Source organism: Mesocricetus auratus, unplaced genomic scaffold (assembly GCF_017639785.1).
Source record: "Mesocricetus auratus isolate SY011 unplaced genomic scaffold, BCM_Maur_2.0 Super-Scaffold_100707, whole genome shotgun sequence".
Taxonomy (NCBI): Eukaryota; Metazoa; Chordata; class Mammalia; order Rodentia; family Cricetidae; genus Mesocricetus; species Mesocricetus auratus.
The window spans coordinates 5,137,501-5,154,861 of NW_024429269.1; the positions used below are offsets into that span (position 1 = coordinate 5,137,501).

Below are 17,361 nucleotides of genomic sequence, written 5' to 3' on the forward strand. Positions count from 1 at the left end.
GAAATATGTCACACCAGGGATAAATCTCAAAGGACATTATTTTAAGTGAAATAAGCCAATCAGAAAAGAACCAGAATGTTGTTATAATTGCCCTTGTATGAAACATGCAGAGAAGTTAAGTCCCAGAGGCAGACTGGGGATTCCTGAAGGAGGGGGGAGTTGGAGTGTTAGTAGATGCAGAGTATAGACTCTGAAAAAAAATGTTTTTTTAAATCTCTGGAGATTGTTTGCACAGTGGTTTGAATAAATTAAACTCTATTGAACTATGTCTTTAGAAATGCCTGAGATGATAAATTGTATTTTATCATAATTAAAAATACACAAAGGGGGCCAGGCGGTGGTGGCGCATGCCTTTAATCCCAGCACTGGGGAGGCAGAGGCAGGCAGATCTCTGTGAGTTTGAGACCAGCCTGGTCTACAAGAGCTAGTTCCAGGACAGCCTCCAAAGCCACAGAGAAATCCTGTCTCGAAAAACCAATAAATAAATAAATAAATAATGCTGGAGAGATGGTTCAGTGGTTAAGAGCATTGTCTGCTCTTCCAGAAGACCCAGGTTCAACTCCCAGCACCCACATGGCAGCTCACAACTGTCTGCAACTCTAGTTCCAGTGGATCCAACACCCTCACACAGATATACACAGATATACATTCAGGTAAAATGCCAATGCACATAAAATAAAACTAAATTATTAAAAAAATACAGAAAGGCAGAGGATGGGGAAAGAGTCATTTGTGGAGAACAATGGCTTCTGTCCCCAACACCCTGTTCTCTTTCCTTCCCCAAAGGTGGATAGTGAGGATCTGGTAGAACTCCACCCCAGATTTGAATTTGTCTACATGGTTACTTTGTTTTTTTTCTTCCGTTGGGAGGAAGGCTCTTGTAGATCCCAGACAGGCCTGGAGCTCCCTAAGTAGCTGAAGATGACCTTGAACTTCTGGCACTCCTAACCCAGCCTTTCAAGTATTGATATTATATGAATAAGATATCATGGCCTCGCCCTTTTTCAAATGTGGATCTGGGGATTGAACGTAATGCACACCAGGCAAGCCCCCTGCCAACTGAGACACATCCCCAATCCCTTCTGTAGCTGTAACTGCTCCATGCTTTTCCTAGGATGCAAAGGGATGGATTGAGCTCAGGGGCCTTTCCCCATCAAGTTGCCCTAGGAAGCCAGCAGCTGCCCAAGCTGCCCAGATGCCTTCTGTGTGCCCTCTGCTATAACTGTGAGAGGTCTCCCTCCATCTGCTTTATATTTGATTTGTAGATGTTTTCTGGGCAGAAGAATTCTGAGGCTAAAGACAAAGGAGAAAGAAAATAAATCCTATTAAAATATGAAGTGTATTCAATATCTACCTATGATTTAGTTTTGCACCAAAATATAGTTTGGGAGAAAAGAGTGATGGTTAATTTTGATCAACAATTTGATTGGATTAAGATATGCCTAGGGGAAGCTGGAGAGATGACTCAGAGTGTGAACTGCTTCTACAGAGGACCCAAGTTTTATTCCCATCACCTGTGTCGGGTGGCTCACAACCACCTGTCACTCCAGCCCCAGCTCTGGGAAGCCTGTGATGCTCCTGACTTCCCAGGGCACCTGCGCTTACATTCTCATAGTCACACACAGAGAGAAGGGGTGATAAAGAATTAAACAATTAAAAAATAACATTATTTAAAAATTAAAGTAAAAAATCCCTAGGTCATTGGAGACACACATTTGAGTATGTCTGTAAATGCGTCTCCAGAAAAGATTGACTTAGGAGGAAGAGTGTGGGTAGCACTATCCCATGAGCTGGCATCTTGGACCAAATAAAAAGAAAAACAGGCCAAGGCAAAATGGGCATCATCATCCATCTCTGTCTGCTCTATGTGAGAAACAACTGCCACAAACTCCACCACAGATGGAAACCCCAGCCTCCATGCCCCACCCATGATGGCAATATCCTCTCAAAGAGTAAGCCAAAATACATGGTTTCTCCTTACGTTGTTTATTTCAGATGTTTTATGCCAAAAATGGGGAAAGTAATATACAGCCAAGAGATCTAAATGATATTCCAAAGCGAGGATTTGAGATAAAAGTGATAAACTGCCCTTTGAGTCCACGGGGGATGCTGGAGTGGCCTGAAGAGGGGGAGCAGGTGACACAATTGCAGTCTTCCTGGGAAATGACAGGATAGAGGTATGCGTCTCTTCCTCAGGACCACTCCATCATTAAAAACAAACAAATAAGGTAAAGGTTTCATCATCAGTGCATTTAGAGGGCAGCTCAGCTCCATGCGCTGGGATTTTCTGCCAAATGTAGTGGAAACAGGACACACCCAGGGAAGGGCTGAGAGCCCGTCTCAGACCTCCTGGAGGAGTCGGTTCCCCTGCTATGGAAGCAAATTGTGTTTGGAAATGAGTTTCTTAGTTGAAAGACTGTCAACTCAGTAAACAAGTGCGGTCTGCCTGGGGAATGTCCATAAAACACGGAAAGGCATAAAGAAGACACCAGATTGGGGAAAACACCAAAACCTCGGAGTAGGAAGCACTGAAATCTTTCTATTCCAATCTCCCTCCCAACAAGTCTACAAATTTATTGCAGTCCCAGAAAACAGCCCAATAGAATTTCTTAACTACAACTTGTCAAGTTGATTATAGAATTTCTGTGGAAGAGTTATTGTATGAGAATAGCCAAGATAATTCTTAAAACAAAGACTTTTAAGAAAAGGGAACTTTCCTTATCAGAAATCAAAACAAACCAAAGAGGCCCTGGCACAGAGACGCACGCAGCGTTTTGAGTAGAAGTGAAAAATTGCTTACTGGAAGCCAGCCAAGGCGTGAGGTCCCAGGAGGCGAGCACGGAAGGAGACTGGCATTAACACAGCTCTCTTCCAAGCATCAGGAACAGCTGAACAACTGTGGGGACTGGGAGACAGTGTAGATGGTATGGACCTTTACAGTGTAAAACTAATAAGCTCTCTTAGGAAAGGGAAGTTAGGGGCGCTGAGAGATGGCTCAGCGGTTAAGAGCACTGACTGCTCTTCAGGAGGACCAGGGTTCCGTTCCCAGGACCCACAGGGTGGCTCATAAACTAGCTGTAACTCCAATTCCAGGGGGGATCTGATGCCCTCTTCTGGTCTCTACAGGCATTGCATGTGTGTGGTGCACAGATACACAGGTAGGCAAAACACTCATACACATAAAATAAATCTAAGAAGTATCTTTAAAAGAGTGAAACTGATCTGTGCAGATGCAGAAAATTCCCCAGGGAACACACTTTCATGAAGTAACTGTGCCATAGAAGAATACGGATGGTATGCTGCCTTCTAAGATTAGCATTTTTTCTTCCTTCACCCTGAAGATATGGGCTTGGGTGTGGGACTTACCTTGAAGTCACCTTACGCCATCTAGCAGAGAGGGGGCTTTTGTGCTGCTCTGCCGTTATTTTTCACTCTCTGCCACACGGAAGGGATGATTCACCGTCAGTCTAAATGCCAGCAGGACAGCCAACTCAGCTGGTAAAAGCACCTGCTGCCAAGCCCAACGCTGAGGAGAGAATCAACTCCTGAAAACTGTTCTCTGGCTTTCATACACACTCCATGGCACAAGCATGCCTCCCAATAAACAAAAGCGTAGTTAAAAATTAAAGACCCAGAATGAAGCACACATACATATCAGAACTCTGACTAATGTGCAGCTGATGTATAATGTGAACAGAAAAAAGTCCTCAATATTATTATAAGCTAATTGTAAGTTCTATTGAGATTTTGAGGGGTGTTTTTTTTACTATATAAACTAAAATAGCTGACTTGTGCATTTCTGAACACCTCCAAAACTAAGCAGAAGTCATTTATGCAAATACTTCTCAGCATGGCTATAACAGGTTCATTACACGATAAAACAAAACAAAAACCTCTTCTCCTGTAAAGAGGTGTGAACAGGATGCTTGCTTGAAGCTTTGCTACGAAACAAAACTTGAAGACAACCAAAGCACAGCCCATCTATCTTAGTCCGGCTGCTATAGAATGCCTGAGACTGGGTAGCTGAGGAGCATGCATTTATTCTGGAACCAGGGATGTCCAAGGTCAAGGTGCTGGTATATTTAGGGAGGGTTCTCTTTGTGGTTTGCGGACTGAGATGTTCTGTACCCTCAAATGAGGTGAGACAGATGTCTGGTTTGTTTCTTATAAGGGCATTCATTCCATACACGAGTGCTTCAATCTCATGACACAAACACCTCTTGAGAGTCCCATGTCATCATGTTGTATTTAGGATTGCAAGGGGGATGCATACAAATGAGATCATGTATAAGGAAGCGTGGTAGATTGGTATAATGAAAATGTGAGGCAGCACAGACACCAGGTCCACATTGTCAGAATGGATCTGAGACAGACTTACGCTTATAAAGGGACGGGGCTATATCTGAAATGCCCTGTCTGTTTAAAACTGTCTGAAGCAGGACCTGAGGTAGCTGAGTATGTGGTTTGCATGCAGGAGGCTGAGTTCAATCCCCAATGCTGAGAAAAGAGATACAAAGCAAACACAGATATGGCAAAATAACTAAGATTTGACAAAGTCAGATGATGTGTTCCATAGTTTCTTATGATCTCATTTATTCCATGATTGAAATGGTTCATTTTTTAAAAAGTAAGTATAAATTCACTGTATAGCATAAAGCATTCCTGCAAAAAATTTAGAAAGGACAAGATAATATTACATTGTTCAGAGATAATATTTACATGTGTGTAAAAGTATAAAAGTGAGTCAGAGAGTTTATGTGTTAAGTTCAAAAGATGGCTCAGAAACGGTGAAGAAGAATACAAGTAAATTATTTTTGGTAGTTTTATATAGTTTAAAAATTTCCTAAAAATAAGAGATGGCTCAGAGGTTAAGAGCACTGACTGCTCTTCCAGAGGTACTGAGTTCAATTCCTAGCAACCACATGGTGGCTCACAACCATCCGTAAAGAGATCTGGTGCCCTCTTCTGGCCTGCTGGCATATGTAGAGGCAGGATGTTGTATTCATAATAAATAAATAAAATCTTTTAAAAAATTATACTTAAGAAAACAGATGTATTGAAAAATAGAAGCTTGTCAGCTACCATTACTAGGAATGGATAATGGTGACAGTAGAGACTTTTTAAAAATGTGACACTCTCTTAAAGTATGGTTTGAATTTTTCTAGCAATTTTATTTATATAGCTTAAGTATGAAATTTTAGGTATAAATCAGGAGAAGAAAACCTAATATTAACCCAGAGCATTATGATAGAGTGTCAAGTCAGGTGGTTTGGTAAACAGTAAGTCAGAAACCGTCATTTCTACACACTTCATTTTCAAGTTATAGAGCCCAGATGAAGAACAGTAAGCCAACTGTGGTAAACATTCCTACCGTAATTGACCCTCATTTTTAAGTCGTAAGTGAAGTTTCTGATATTGGAACTGGCTAGCGTTAGATGGTAGAGAACAGTGACACTGCTGCCCATGGCACCCCCTACAGAGTTGGAGGACCTTCCTCAGAGGAGTGTCATGTGGATGCTAGAAAGTGTCCAATAAGCCAGCAGTGGTGTCGCACACCTTTAATCCCAGCACTCGGGAGCCAGAGGCAAGTGGGTCTCTGTGAGTTCAAGACCAGCCTGGTCTACAAGAGCTGGTTCCAGGACAGCCTCCAAAGCCACAGAGAAACAAAAAAACAACAACAAAAAAAGTGTTCAATAAGAAACTGGGAACCTTTTTACCAACTGCTGTGGCTCTGTCTTTTCAAGTTAGTTTAATTTTGATTTATTAATCAGAATAATTGTAAAGTCAGGGAGGGAGGAAGAACCTAGTCACACATTATTTGTTTATTTCATATGTATGAACTGGTTTGTCTTTGTGTATGTCTGTTCACTGTCTGTGTGCCTGGTACTCTTGGAGGCCAGAAGAGAGTGTGGGATTTCCTGGAACTGCAGTTACAGACACCAGTTCCCGTGGTACTGGGAATCAAACTAGTGCTCTTAACAGCTGGGCTGTCTCCCCAGCCCCAAACTTAGTCCTCTGTAGGGGGACGGGGAGGGGGGCACAATCTCTTGACCCTACAGAACACAGTTGATCTTTCTTTCTCTTTCCTTCTTTCCTTCTTTCCTTCTTTCTTTCTTTCTTTCTTTCTTTCTTTCTTTCTTTCTTTCTTTCTTTCTTTCTTTCCTTCCTTCCCTCCCTCCCTCCCTCCATCCCTCTCTCTCTCTTTCTTTCTTTGTCTTGCTTTCTGTTCACCATACTCAGAACTGAACAGAACCTTGCTGGCTCACACCAGACTCCATATTTCACGGAGAAAGCTTGCAGCATTTCAGGGCAACCGGTCCATTAGCAGGAGATGTTAAGTGCAGGCGATTGGGGCTTAACCTTGGTTTGATTAAGTAATCCCTGAGAAACCCCGACAGGGGAAAACAGACTTGGTGGGTATATTTCAGCGCTCTGACTCCCCCCTCCCCTTCGAAAAGATGTAAATCTCCCCTGAAACACCTCCCTAGCATCCAGGGCAATAAAGAGGTCACATTATATCTCCATAAATCTCCCCTCTGGCTGGCTGGCTGCTGCCATTCTGTCCGAGAGAGGAAGTTGTTTTCCTTGTGACAGTGGGTGGAAGCCTGGAAGGAAAAGGCTTTCTCCGAAGACCCATTGTCTCGTTCCCAGGGGAGCAACCCTGGCAATTTGTTCCGTATTTCTGTCTAGACTGCCAGCCTGCAGTACTCCTGACAGCGGTACAGAGGCAAATTGTCATGGTGGCCTGGCTGAAGCCTCGCCTAGGAAAGCCCTACCACAGGCTTCCTAGCCAAGGAACCAGGGTCATGTGCATGTGTGTAACTGAACTTGGGGTGTCTAGCAGAGCCACTGGCACTGGGGGCATGCACTCTTGTCTAACTGCCATGCGCAGGCAAGAAGGGCTGTTGGACTGGGAGCTGTGGAGCTAATATGGGATCTGGTATGGAATGAGGGGACAGAGAAAGGACAACGGGGCAGAGACACACTTAGAGAAGGATTCCTTTTTCTCACCTGTGCAATAAGATGCATTTATGGAAAAAATCAGGATGTGAAACCTGCCTGACTTCAAAGTGTTACTACCAAACAAAGCAGGGATGATGCCAGTCCATGACACATTTAACCACATTCCTGACCATGAAGGATTAATTGTTTACTGCTCATTGGAAATAAATTCACAGCGGCGCACGCCTTTAATCCCCGTGCTTGGGAGGCAAAGGCAGGCGGATCTCTGTGAGTTCAAGGCCAGCCTGGTCTACAGAGCAAATGCCAGGATAGACTCCAAAGCTACACAGAGAAACCCTATCTCGAAAAACAGAAACAAACAAAGGGAAGAAATTCACAGTACAGAATGGGATGCATTAATTGAGAAGCCTCCCTGAGCCATAAAATGACTCCCTGGAAGTGACCCCATCCTTCCAGAGACTGCACTGCTGATACAGACCCATCTCTACACTCTCTCCCTTTGGTAAGGAGCATTGTATATGTTGCCCTGTACTTTGCTTCTGATGTCTTAAAACAGAAACTGGCAAGGCTTTCAAATCAATGTAGAGTTCTCCAGGCTTCCTGGCTATGTATGTGTGCTCACTGAAGCTACCAGTTCCATAGGGAAGGGTATTTGTGCTGTCTTTCCCATCTGCTATTACAGAAAAGGAATCTCCTTCTCAGGGGCCATTTACACAAAGGTCCATACACTCACAGCGCACATATCTAGAAGTGACATACTTGGATCAAATTGCGCACACCACTTACACTTGTGATAGGATATTGCCAGTGGCCATGTCCCTGAGCTGTGTCATGCTTCCTGTCACACTCCTCGCCATGCCCCCCATGCTTGTTTCTCACCCCCTCGCCAGAGCACCATGGAAAGTTGGAGGTAAGCTGGGAAGGGACATTGGCACACACCCAGTGACTGGAGGAGACGGGACCAGTGCTGGACTTTGTCCACAGTGTGGTTGGCAGTATCCTTTGATAAGCTGGGTTCCATTCTCACACTTGCTGTGGCTGTCCTCTGTAAGGAGGACTTTCCCTTTCCCTCTGCAGAAAACACAGTGCCACGGTGGACACTTGAGCCGGATGGGTTTACTGTTCTGGACAGGGAATCCTGGTCCTGAGGAGAAGCACTTTGTAGGAGGCGTTTATTTATTGTGTGTTCACTCACAGGCATGCCTTGGTGCTTCCGTGGAAGTCAGAGGGCAGCTTTCAGAAGCTGGTTTTCTCCTATCGTGTGGGCTCCAGGGATCAAACTCAGGTCACCAGGTTTGTTAGCAAGTGACTTTATCAGCCGAGCCCTCTCACTGGCCCCTATCTATTTGTCTTCTGAGACAATCTCATGTATCTTATAGGATGATACAATTGTACAATTGAAATGTAGCTCCGGATGAGACAATCTCATGTATCTTATAGGATGATACAATTGTACAATAGCTCCGGGTGGCCTTGAACACCTGTTCCTCCTGCCTCTACCTCCAGAGTACTGGTGTGCACCACCACAGGTGGCTCTTTCCATCTGTTTTGAGATGGAAACATCCAAAGAATTAAAGGTGGGGAGAGGAGACAGACGTCTCCCATGCTTCACATGTTAAGACTTACTTGTCTAATTTCTTGACTACTTCAAGTCACGTTTGAGGAAGGAAATCTCAATCTTTTTTAAATCACCAGTTCTTTATTTCTTGACTGAAACTTGTTTTTCTTTCTTGCTTCCCATCATTGAGCACCTGGGGTCATTTCTAGCATTTTGCCATGAAAATATTTAAAATAAAAATTTCCCCTTTTGGAGAATATTCTAGTGAATTATTGGAGTGGTGGTTAGTGTGATGTGTTCTTTTCCACAGACACACATCCATTGCACACAGATACACATGCACACGCAACGCTTGTACAAGTGTGTGCGGCTGGGTACTTGCAAACCTCTAGCCTCCCAGACCAGCTTGAGTATGGCCAGGGACAGAGTGTCACTCATATCTGTGTCACCCTCCTGGGGATCTTCTGCTCCATGAGACACCTGGGGGGTCAGATCTTTTCGGAGTCCCATGGGCCAGTGTACATTGAGCTCATGCTGTGTGCAGAACATTGAGGGTGGAGTGACACAGAGGACAGCAGTATGGTGTGGGGGAGGGCAGGATCAGGTCACTGACCCTTCTGGGAGTGGCACTCACTCTCAGGTTGCCTGTCTTCTCTGGACCTTGATTTCCTCTGAAGATTCATGAAAATGCATGCATCCTACTTCCTGGTTTTATTTTAGGGCCACCTTCACCATAGCACTCTCCAGGAGCCTTGCAATCCCACTGAGCCCACATGGAGGAAGGCACGGGGAGCTACACAGCAGTCAGATGGCCAGGGCCAGGGAAGAGAGGGCCCCTTGTGCAGAGTCCAGGAAGCCTTTTCCTTGTTCGCTCATCAGGACTCTGTGGGTGTAGCTGAACTGAGGGCTGTTAGCCTGAAATAGAAGGCTCTGGGCTGTTACCACTCATCGGAGAAGCAGTGATGGCAGGGTTTTTGAGCCATGTGTTGGGCAGCCTATGGCCACCTTATCTGGGAGGGTCTGTCTGGGACAAAGGATGCTGTATTTTTTTGATATCGTAGTATTTCCCGTGTCCTGCATGGGCCAGATCTGCAGAGCCCAGGCGTCTAGGACAGAACCATTGCTGAGGCACAAGTGCGTGGTCTAAGGCCCTCTCGTCTCTTGGAGCTCTGTGGTGGATCCTGCCCTCTGCAGGGAAGCCTTTTCTTGTCACACTCCTGAAGATCTACTCACAACAGTGGTGGAGGTGGTCAAGCATTCTTCCAGTGGGCACGCTGCAGGGCAATGGCACGGATCTGCCTCCGAAAACCCGAGACCAGACAATCTGGGAAGACAGTGCGCTTGGACTTCTCTAGGCCTTCTCTGGCTAACATGTCTGCTTGAGGCTGAGTTTTGGACAGCAGCCTTCTATAGACCCTGGGGAGAGAGGGTTGGGTCAAGAGCAGAAAAGTCACAGGATCTGTGGGTAGCAGATGATGCCTCTGTTTGCTAAGCCATAGTAGCTACAGACCTGGGCTGACCTCTAACCTTGACCCAACAGTGACAGGTCAGGTAGGAGCAGGAGTAGGTAGGTGGGATTGTTGGGCTGTCTGAGGGAAGAGCTGTTGGTCCTTGGAGGGAAAACAGTTGCATACTCCTGCCTTCACTGCTGCAGTGACAGGATTGCCTGCCTCCTGCCTGGAGAGTTTGAGGCCTCTGAGCATTAGCTTTTAGCAGTAGCTGAAGGTGTTCTCTTCAGTCATCTGTTCCTCAAATTTCCTCTTGTGTCTAACTCCCCCTCCCTTCCCTCCCTTCCTTCCTCTTCACTTTGATACATTTTCCCTCCCTCCCTCCCTCCCTCCCTCCCTCCCTCCCTCCCTCCCTCCCTCCCTCCCTCCCTCCCTCCCAGAATGTCCCTGCCTGTATATAATGTTTCAGGACCGGAGTCACGTTTTAGAATCCCCTCATGGGCACTGGCATCATGATTCCCAGCACCAGAAGCAGAGGCAGGGCGGGCTTCCCAGGATGCAACCCCCGCCCCAGGCCTGGCTGTGTAACCGCTTCTGTTCCACAGTCCCAAAGTTTCTAAACTAGGTGCTTCACTCCATCTGAGTACCATGGGCACTGTGGCCCTCAGGGTCAGCCAGCCTCCTGTCACAGACTTCTGCTGCAGCCTGACAAAGCCCAGAGAAATGAAGCTCGGTGACTGCCAGAAAATCCCCGGAGTTTGTTTCTTGTGCCCCAGAGCCAGGCGCCAGCAATGGGGGCTGAATTGAGGCCTGTCAGGAAATCCAGGCCCAATCTGCTGAACTTTGGATGTGTGTGAGGTTGGGGTTCAACATGGGACATTTGGGTGGGGCTGCGGACTTCTCTCCTGAAGTCTGCTGGTTCCGAGAAAGGTCTCTTTGCACTCTGCTAAGATTGTGTCTTGTCTTACTCCTAAGTTTCTGCTTTTTGAATTCTCGTCTCTGCCTGGCCCTTTTCCTAACCCTGGTAGCTATCCACTCTGAGCACGGGCATTACCTTGTGTGGTGTGCGCCCTTCTCTGAATAGATGACATGGTGATCTAGGACAATGCAAGTGGAGAGAGGGTGCTGAAGGCCAGACTCACTGCAGTGTGCCACATTTAGTAGAAGGATTTGTTTTGAGCTGTGTCTTCTCAGCTAGGCCAATCAACCTTGGGACAGGATTTTGTTCCAATTTTTCTGCCACACCTATGTGTTCAGCACTTGTCACCAGGGTCAGTATATAATTGAGCTGCAGAAGACCAGAAGAGACTGCATCAAAGTTGGTACCCAAACATAGAGTGAGGGTTCCCCCGGCATGGTCTCTGTCTTAAGACTCAGCTCTCCGATAGCAGATGAAAGACTCCAGGACACATCCAGGACGGGTTAGGCCTGTGTGGCACTCAGCTACCTGGGATTGTTTCCCAAAGGTCAAGGGACAAATGCCAATCTCTGGGCACAGAGGGGCATTGTTCCCTCTCTGTCTCCTTTCCAGCCCCTCCTGTCCTTCCCCCAGCCCACATTTGCTTTCTGTGATTTGCAGACACAGATGGATGAGTTCTGCGGGAGCAGGCCAGGGGTAGGTTGAGTCCCCACCTGTAATTACATCAGTCCTGTTTTCCTTCTGGGAATTTGGGTGGGTGTAGTTTGCCATGATTTCTAGGAATATAGTCCTGTTTTTTTAAACAGGACGTTTAAAGTAAGACATGGGATGGTAGTGAGGATTTAGGTGCCCATCTTTGGGATTAGGAAAATAATCCATTTCCTATGGAGCAGCAATTCTGAAAACTCCTAGGTATAGAGTGTGAAGTTTCACTTCCAATGTTTGTAGCTTGCAGCCTCAAACTTGATTTGGGAACCCCATGGATCCAATGCCAGAAAGCGTTAGATTTCCAAGTCTTCTCTCCAATTCTCCCTAGTTGTCTCCCTTGTCCCTGGTCTGCCCCTCTTCTCCAGCCACAGAACAATAATCTTCGTTATCTCACTGGGTGTTTGCAGAGCACTCCACAGCCATTGTTGGGAGTTTTTCCTCTTATTTGCAAAGTGCTTTACAGCTATTATTACAAGACTGTCCTCTCAGAGTGGAGAGATGCTGACCCACTCCCGGGGGTTGGATTCCAAGTGGGTGGACCAGTGCCTGTACTAGAGAGGGGTGGGATTGGGAGACAGGCTATTACAGGCTGGAGCCATGGCTGGGCCCTCAACTTACCCTCTGGGAAGTTACACCCTGTGCTTTTCCTGGGAAACAGTAAGAGATGCTGGATTGGGGCTCACAGCCCAGCACCCCTTCTCCCCCAGAGTAAGTGTTAAGCAGCTGAGATGGATGCCTTCTTTCCATTCCCCAGCCCTGGGGAGTAAATAAACTGTTTGGGGATCAGATTCGTTAGTTTTCAAAATCGGAATTTTAAAAATGAATAGTTATGATGTATAGACCAAAGCTTTCATAGAAGCGCAAGTCCTCACTATTAGTCCAGCCAAAGCTGCTTTCTTTCTCATAGCCTGTTGCCACCACACTACAGGACACCTTGCATGGTCTGGTTTGCATGCCAGAGTTGGCATTTTGCTCTTCCATTACATGGCCTCTGTGTTAATCATTTAAAGTTTCCACGCAGGGGCTGGAGGGATGGCTCGGTGGCTAAGAGCACTTGCTCTTGCAGATGACTGGGATTAGGTTCCCAGGACTTACATGGTGGTTCACAACCACCAGTACTTCTAGATCCAGGGGGTCTAATGCCTTCTCACCTCTGCAGGTACCAGGCACACACACGGTACACATACATACATGTAGGCAAAAGACTCATACACATAAATCTTTTTTTAATAAAATTTCCCATAACATTCCGTTGAGCGGGTAGGGTAGTAAGATTTTGTGGTGGAATATGTGCACAGGTATGCCTAGCCAGGCGTCTCGAGGAAGCCTGGTCTTTGCTTCCTGTCCAGTCCCTTCTTTTGGTTCCTGAGTGACACCGGCTGCTCTGCCTGGGTTGGACTTCCACATTTCCTATCCTGGACCAGTGGTTTCTGCCATGAGCCCCACACTCTCTTGAGAGTCCTGAAAATGGAGTGAGTCATCTCGTCACTCACTAGTGATTGATGTTCGGGTCCAGTTTGTTAAACGCGATCATTAGCATTCCGAGAGCAAGGCACCCTCTTAGCTCCTGTGGCAGCTGTTGTCCTGCTTAAATCACAGGTGTTTGGTAAATATTTGTGGGTGACAAATACACATTTGCCGATGCCTGGAGACTTTATCTGGGTGAGAAAACAGTTGCTAGAATGGGTAACCTGAGGTGTACTTGCACGAGTTTTCCAGGTCACCCTTTGTGTTGAGTCACCAGAGAGGGGAGGGTAAGTGAATAGCAGACAGGATGCACCCCCCCGCACACCATTAATTCCCTCAGTGATATGCACACGTGTGATGTACTAAGTCTGAAGAAAAGCGGGGATTCTTCCCTCTCACAAACAGCAACAGAGCACGAGGAGTTTTCATCCTAGACTTTAGATGAACCAAAGTGAGAGAGAAACTGGTGTGAGCATCTTTACCTGTTGGAGAAACAGGCTGAGACAAGGACAGGACCTCAGGTTTTCTTCTGTAGAACAGGATGGATATAATGGTTCCGGCGAGGTGACATTGTTCATCAATCGCTAGAAGCTGGCTGATGGTTAAATAGGAGTGTGTTTTATATTCTGCCATCTTTGGGATATAACTTTTTCAAGGTAAAGACAAACAGAACCAAAGGGCTGCAGTAGGTTTGGACTGATGAGCAAAGTCTTCCCTCCCGAGGTGGGATTTAACCCAGTCTATGGTCTTGGTTCAACTTTGAGGCTGTAGCGCCATCTAGTGTTCATGGCATACAAAGGGCCGCCACGGCTAGTTCTTGGCCCTGCTGGCTATTGACTCTGGGAACTTTGGCCCTTTCTACTGCTCTCAGGGGACTTGAGGAAAGAGCAAGACTGACAGGTGCTGATGATGGTGGCCAAGAAGAGAGCAAGCCCTGGACAAGAGTCACCTCTGGAGGCAGGTGACCTTGATGAGGAGCCGTCAGTGTGACACAGGTGTAAAAACAGCCTCTCTGTGCTGGCCTTACTTAACTCCCTGGCCTGAGCAAACAGCCCCTCACACCTGTACATTGTTTGCTTGGTATAAACACACTGCTACCTGTTTGCAGGTGTAAATGGCTGTTTGCGCGCCCAGAGTTACGGGGAGGGCGCCCTACCCTTGTCCAGTCAACATTCCCTTAGAGCTGATTACTGAACAGTGAAGCTGGCAAAGTGTGCAGCCTAAAACCCCCGGGCCAGGGTCTGAGGGAAGGATGGCCTTTGAAGGGTACTGATGGCCTCCCCAGAGGAGAACGCAGTTTTGCCTTTCGTATCAGGACAAGGGCAATTCAGAGACCAGGGTGGCTCTGCTTAAGGACAGAAAACTTGGGTGGCATGAGTCAATAAGCAGGTTTTATATAGGTCAAAGGGAGTAAGAAAACCAACTCCACTCAGGCTGTGAAAAGGGACACGGGGGCTCACCCACTGCAGAATTCTGCAGACATAAAAGTGAAAGGAAGGGTTAGTGAAGAAAGGGGTGACAGACAAAGACAGTCTTCCTGTGGAGGGCCAACACTCACACTTGATGGACTTGATTATGCGTCTTTATTGTATGGCCCATATACGAGGAAAAACAGCAAACAATAGCATAAGATCATGCATATATGTTGAAAGTATGATCCCGGTTTCACGTTTGTTGCTGTGATAAAATACCCTGACAAAAAAGAAACGGAGAAGAGGGAGGGGTTATTTTAGGTTGCGATTCCAGGTTGCAGTCCATCACTGCAGGGGGCTACAGCAGCAGAAGCTTGAGGCCACACCCACAGCCAAGAGCAGAGAAAAATGGATGCACGCATATTTGCTGGCTCGGTCTCTTGCTTGCGCTCCTCCTGAACAGTCCAGGAGTCCTTGCCTAGGGAATGGTGCTGCCCACACTAGGCAGGGTCTTTCCATATCAGTGAACTTAATTCAGACAATACGCATGCTCACAGCCAACCCCAAATAGGCCGTCCCTCGTTGAGACTCTTTCCTGAGGTAATTCTGGTTGATAACAGTTCTGAGGTGTCAAGCTGACCAATCAAGCTAACCACCACAAGCAGGAAACTTAAGTGAACGATAAATTTAAGAATGTAAATAGAACGCTAGTCTCTGTGACCTAGATACTCTCGTTCTAGGATAGCACTCAGAGTAATAACCAGAAACTCATCACAGACGTACATACAAAGAGGCCAGTGTTTACCAAAACAAATATCAGAAACGAGACAGAGATTAAGCAGTTACTGAAGAGCAGAGCGGAAAGGGGGCACATTTCAATGATGGGCTATTATCACACTGTGCTGAAAATGAGTTTATAATACATTTCTAGTGTGGCAACACATTAGGCCATTAAGCAAACAAAGAAAAGCAAGATAGGTTTGGCCATATCCCTTGACCTCAACTAGGCAAAAGTATGTGTCAACATAGAAAGTCTTACAAAGGATAGACTAAAATAACATGCTCACAGCACAGGTCACGACCTGTATTTTCTTTATATGTTTCACCACTAATTATATAATATAAATATGTTTAACCAAAGGGAAAATAATCTGTATGAGTTACTTTTGCAATTATTATGACTGTAATACCCAGAGAAACTGCTTAACAGAAGACAGATTTATTTTTAGTTTATGATTTCATAAGGATTCAGTCTGCTGTTGTGAGGGAGACATAGCAGAGTGGACAGCAAACAGTGGAGGTTTCTTAGAGTGCAGCAGACCAGAAGGCAGGGATAGCAGGAAAGGAACAAGGGGCCCAGCATAGCCTTGAGCGACAGACTTCTTCCAGTCAGGCCCCGCCTCCTAACCAGGTTCCACAGTTTCCCAAAATAGTGCCACCAGCTGGGGAACAAGTGTACAAGAACATAAGCCTGTGGGGCATTTCATGTTCAAATCATCACCGTCATAGTTCTGAAAAGGAGAAATGAAGAAAAAGGTCTGAGTAGGTTAGGTGGATGCCATGGAGGCAAGACCTGGACCCCAAAATGTCCCCTATAGCCTAGGTAGCTGATGACCCCTCCTCAGGAAGCTCTGCTGCATCTGGGTGGCAGACAGTGGAACCCACTGGCCTTGCGGTCCTGACCCAGGAAGAATGACTCTCCTGGGAGACCTCCAGCCCTGCTCTCTAGGTGAAAGGTCTCTGAACAAAACAAGGAGGTAATCATTTGTGTCCTTTCTCCCGTGTCCTCCCCCAGTAGATATGTTTGATGACTTCTCGGAAGGCAGAGAGTGTGTCAATTGTGGGGCCATGTCTACCCCGCTCTGGAGGAGAGATGGGACAGGACACTACCTGTGCAATGCCTGTGGCCTCTACCACAAGATGAACGGCATCAACCGACCCCTCATTAAGCCTCAGCGCCGACTGGTAAGCAAGAACCTCTGTGGCTTCGGTCCACCAGCCCAGAGAGCAGCCAGCTCCCCCCGCCACCCCCTCTGCATACAACCTTGAGGCTCATGCTGAGCTTTCAATTTTGGAATTGGATGACATGAGCTGAGGGGTTAACTGGGTGGGAGGAAGGAGGGAGCTTGGGCTCACTTCAAAGATGCTGGCCCGGCTAGTCTACCCCCACCACCATGCATAGTAGAAAATGAATCTCAGAGAGATGAGTGGGAGCCAGATCCAGACCTCCCGATCTCCAGTCCCTTTGTCCTGAAGGTCAACATAAGCCAGAAGTTGTCTTATTTTCAGTTGACCCCCTGGAAAGACCCAGAGTCCAAGAAGGCAAAGCCATGGGTGTGGGTCCTGGCTGGGGCCAGGTATTTGCTGCCTGGAGCTGTGCTTTTTTTTTCCACCTGACTCTGACCAATAACAACCCGCTTTGGTGTATGACAGAGAAGGAGACTAGAGAGAGATATCCTGAAGCTTCCTCTTTGAGGCCTCTCAAATTCCTCACCCACCCCAAACATGATCAGACACTGGCATCCATGAGCTCCACCTTTGGGAAGAGATTCTCTGTTGACAGTGTCCAGGTCATTTATGCCATACCCTGGGGTCCTTCTCTGATTTGGCCCCCATCTGTTCCTATGAGTGGTCTAGATACCTAGGGACAGTGCCAAGACTGGCCTGAGGGCTCACGGAGACCATTCTGGCTTAGCCCTGCTGGGCACAAAACACTTCCTTTCTATCTGTGTTGTAGTCTGCTTCCCGCCGGGTAGGCCTCTCCTGTGCCAACTGCCAGACCACCACCACTACACTGTGGCGCCGCAATGCCGAGGGCGAGCCTGTGTGCAATGCCTGCGGCCTCTACATGAAGCTCCATGGGGTAAGTGGATGCCTTGCCCCGCT

General features: G+C 46.8%; 1 protein-coding gene across 3 annotated transcripts in view; it reads left to right on the forward strand.

Moving 5' to 3' along the window:
- Gata4 (GATA binding protein 4) overlaps positions 1 to 17,361 on the forward strand; it is a 69,611-nt gene that overhangs the window by 47,292 nt on the left and 4,958 nt on the right. For 2 of the 3 annotated variants that reach the window (XM_040740663.1, XM_013117208.3), the window contains exons 3-4: positions 16,271 to 16,440; positions 17,213 to 17,338. In XM_040740663.1, the coding sequence (XP_040596597.1) occupies positions 16,271 to 16,440; positions 17,213 to 17,338 (296 nt within the window). The remainder of the gene's footprint in view (positions 1 to 16,270; positions 16,441 to 17,212; positions 17,339 to 17,361) is intronic. The other variant, XM_040740664.1, reaches the window with a different exon arrangement.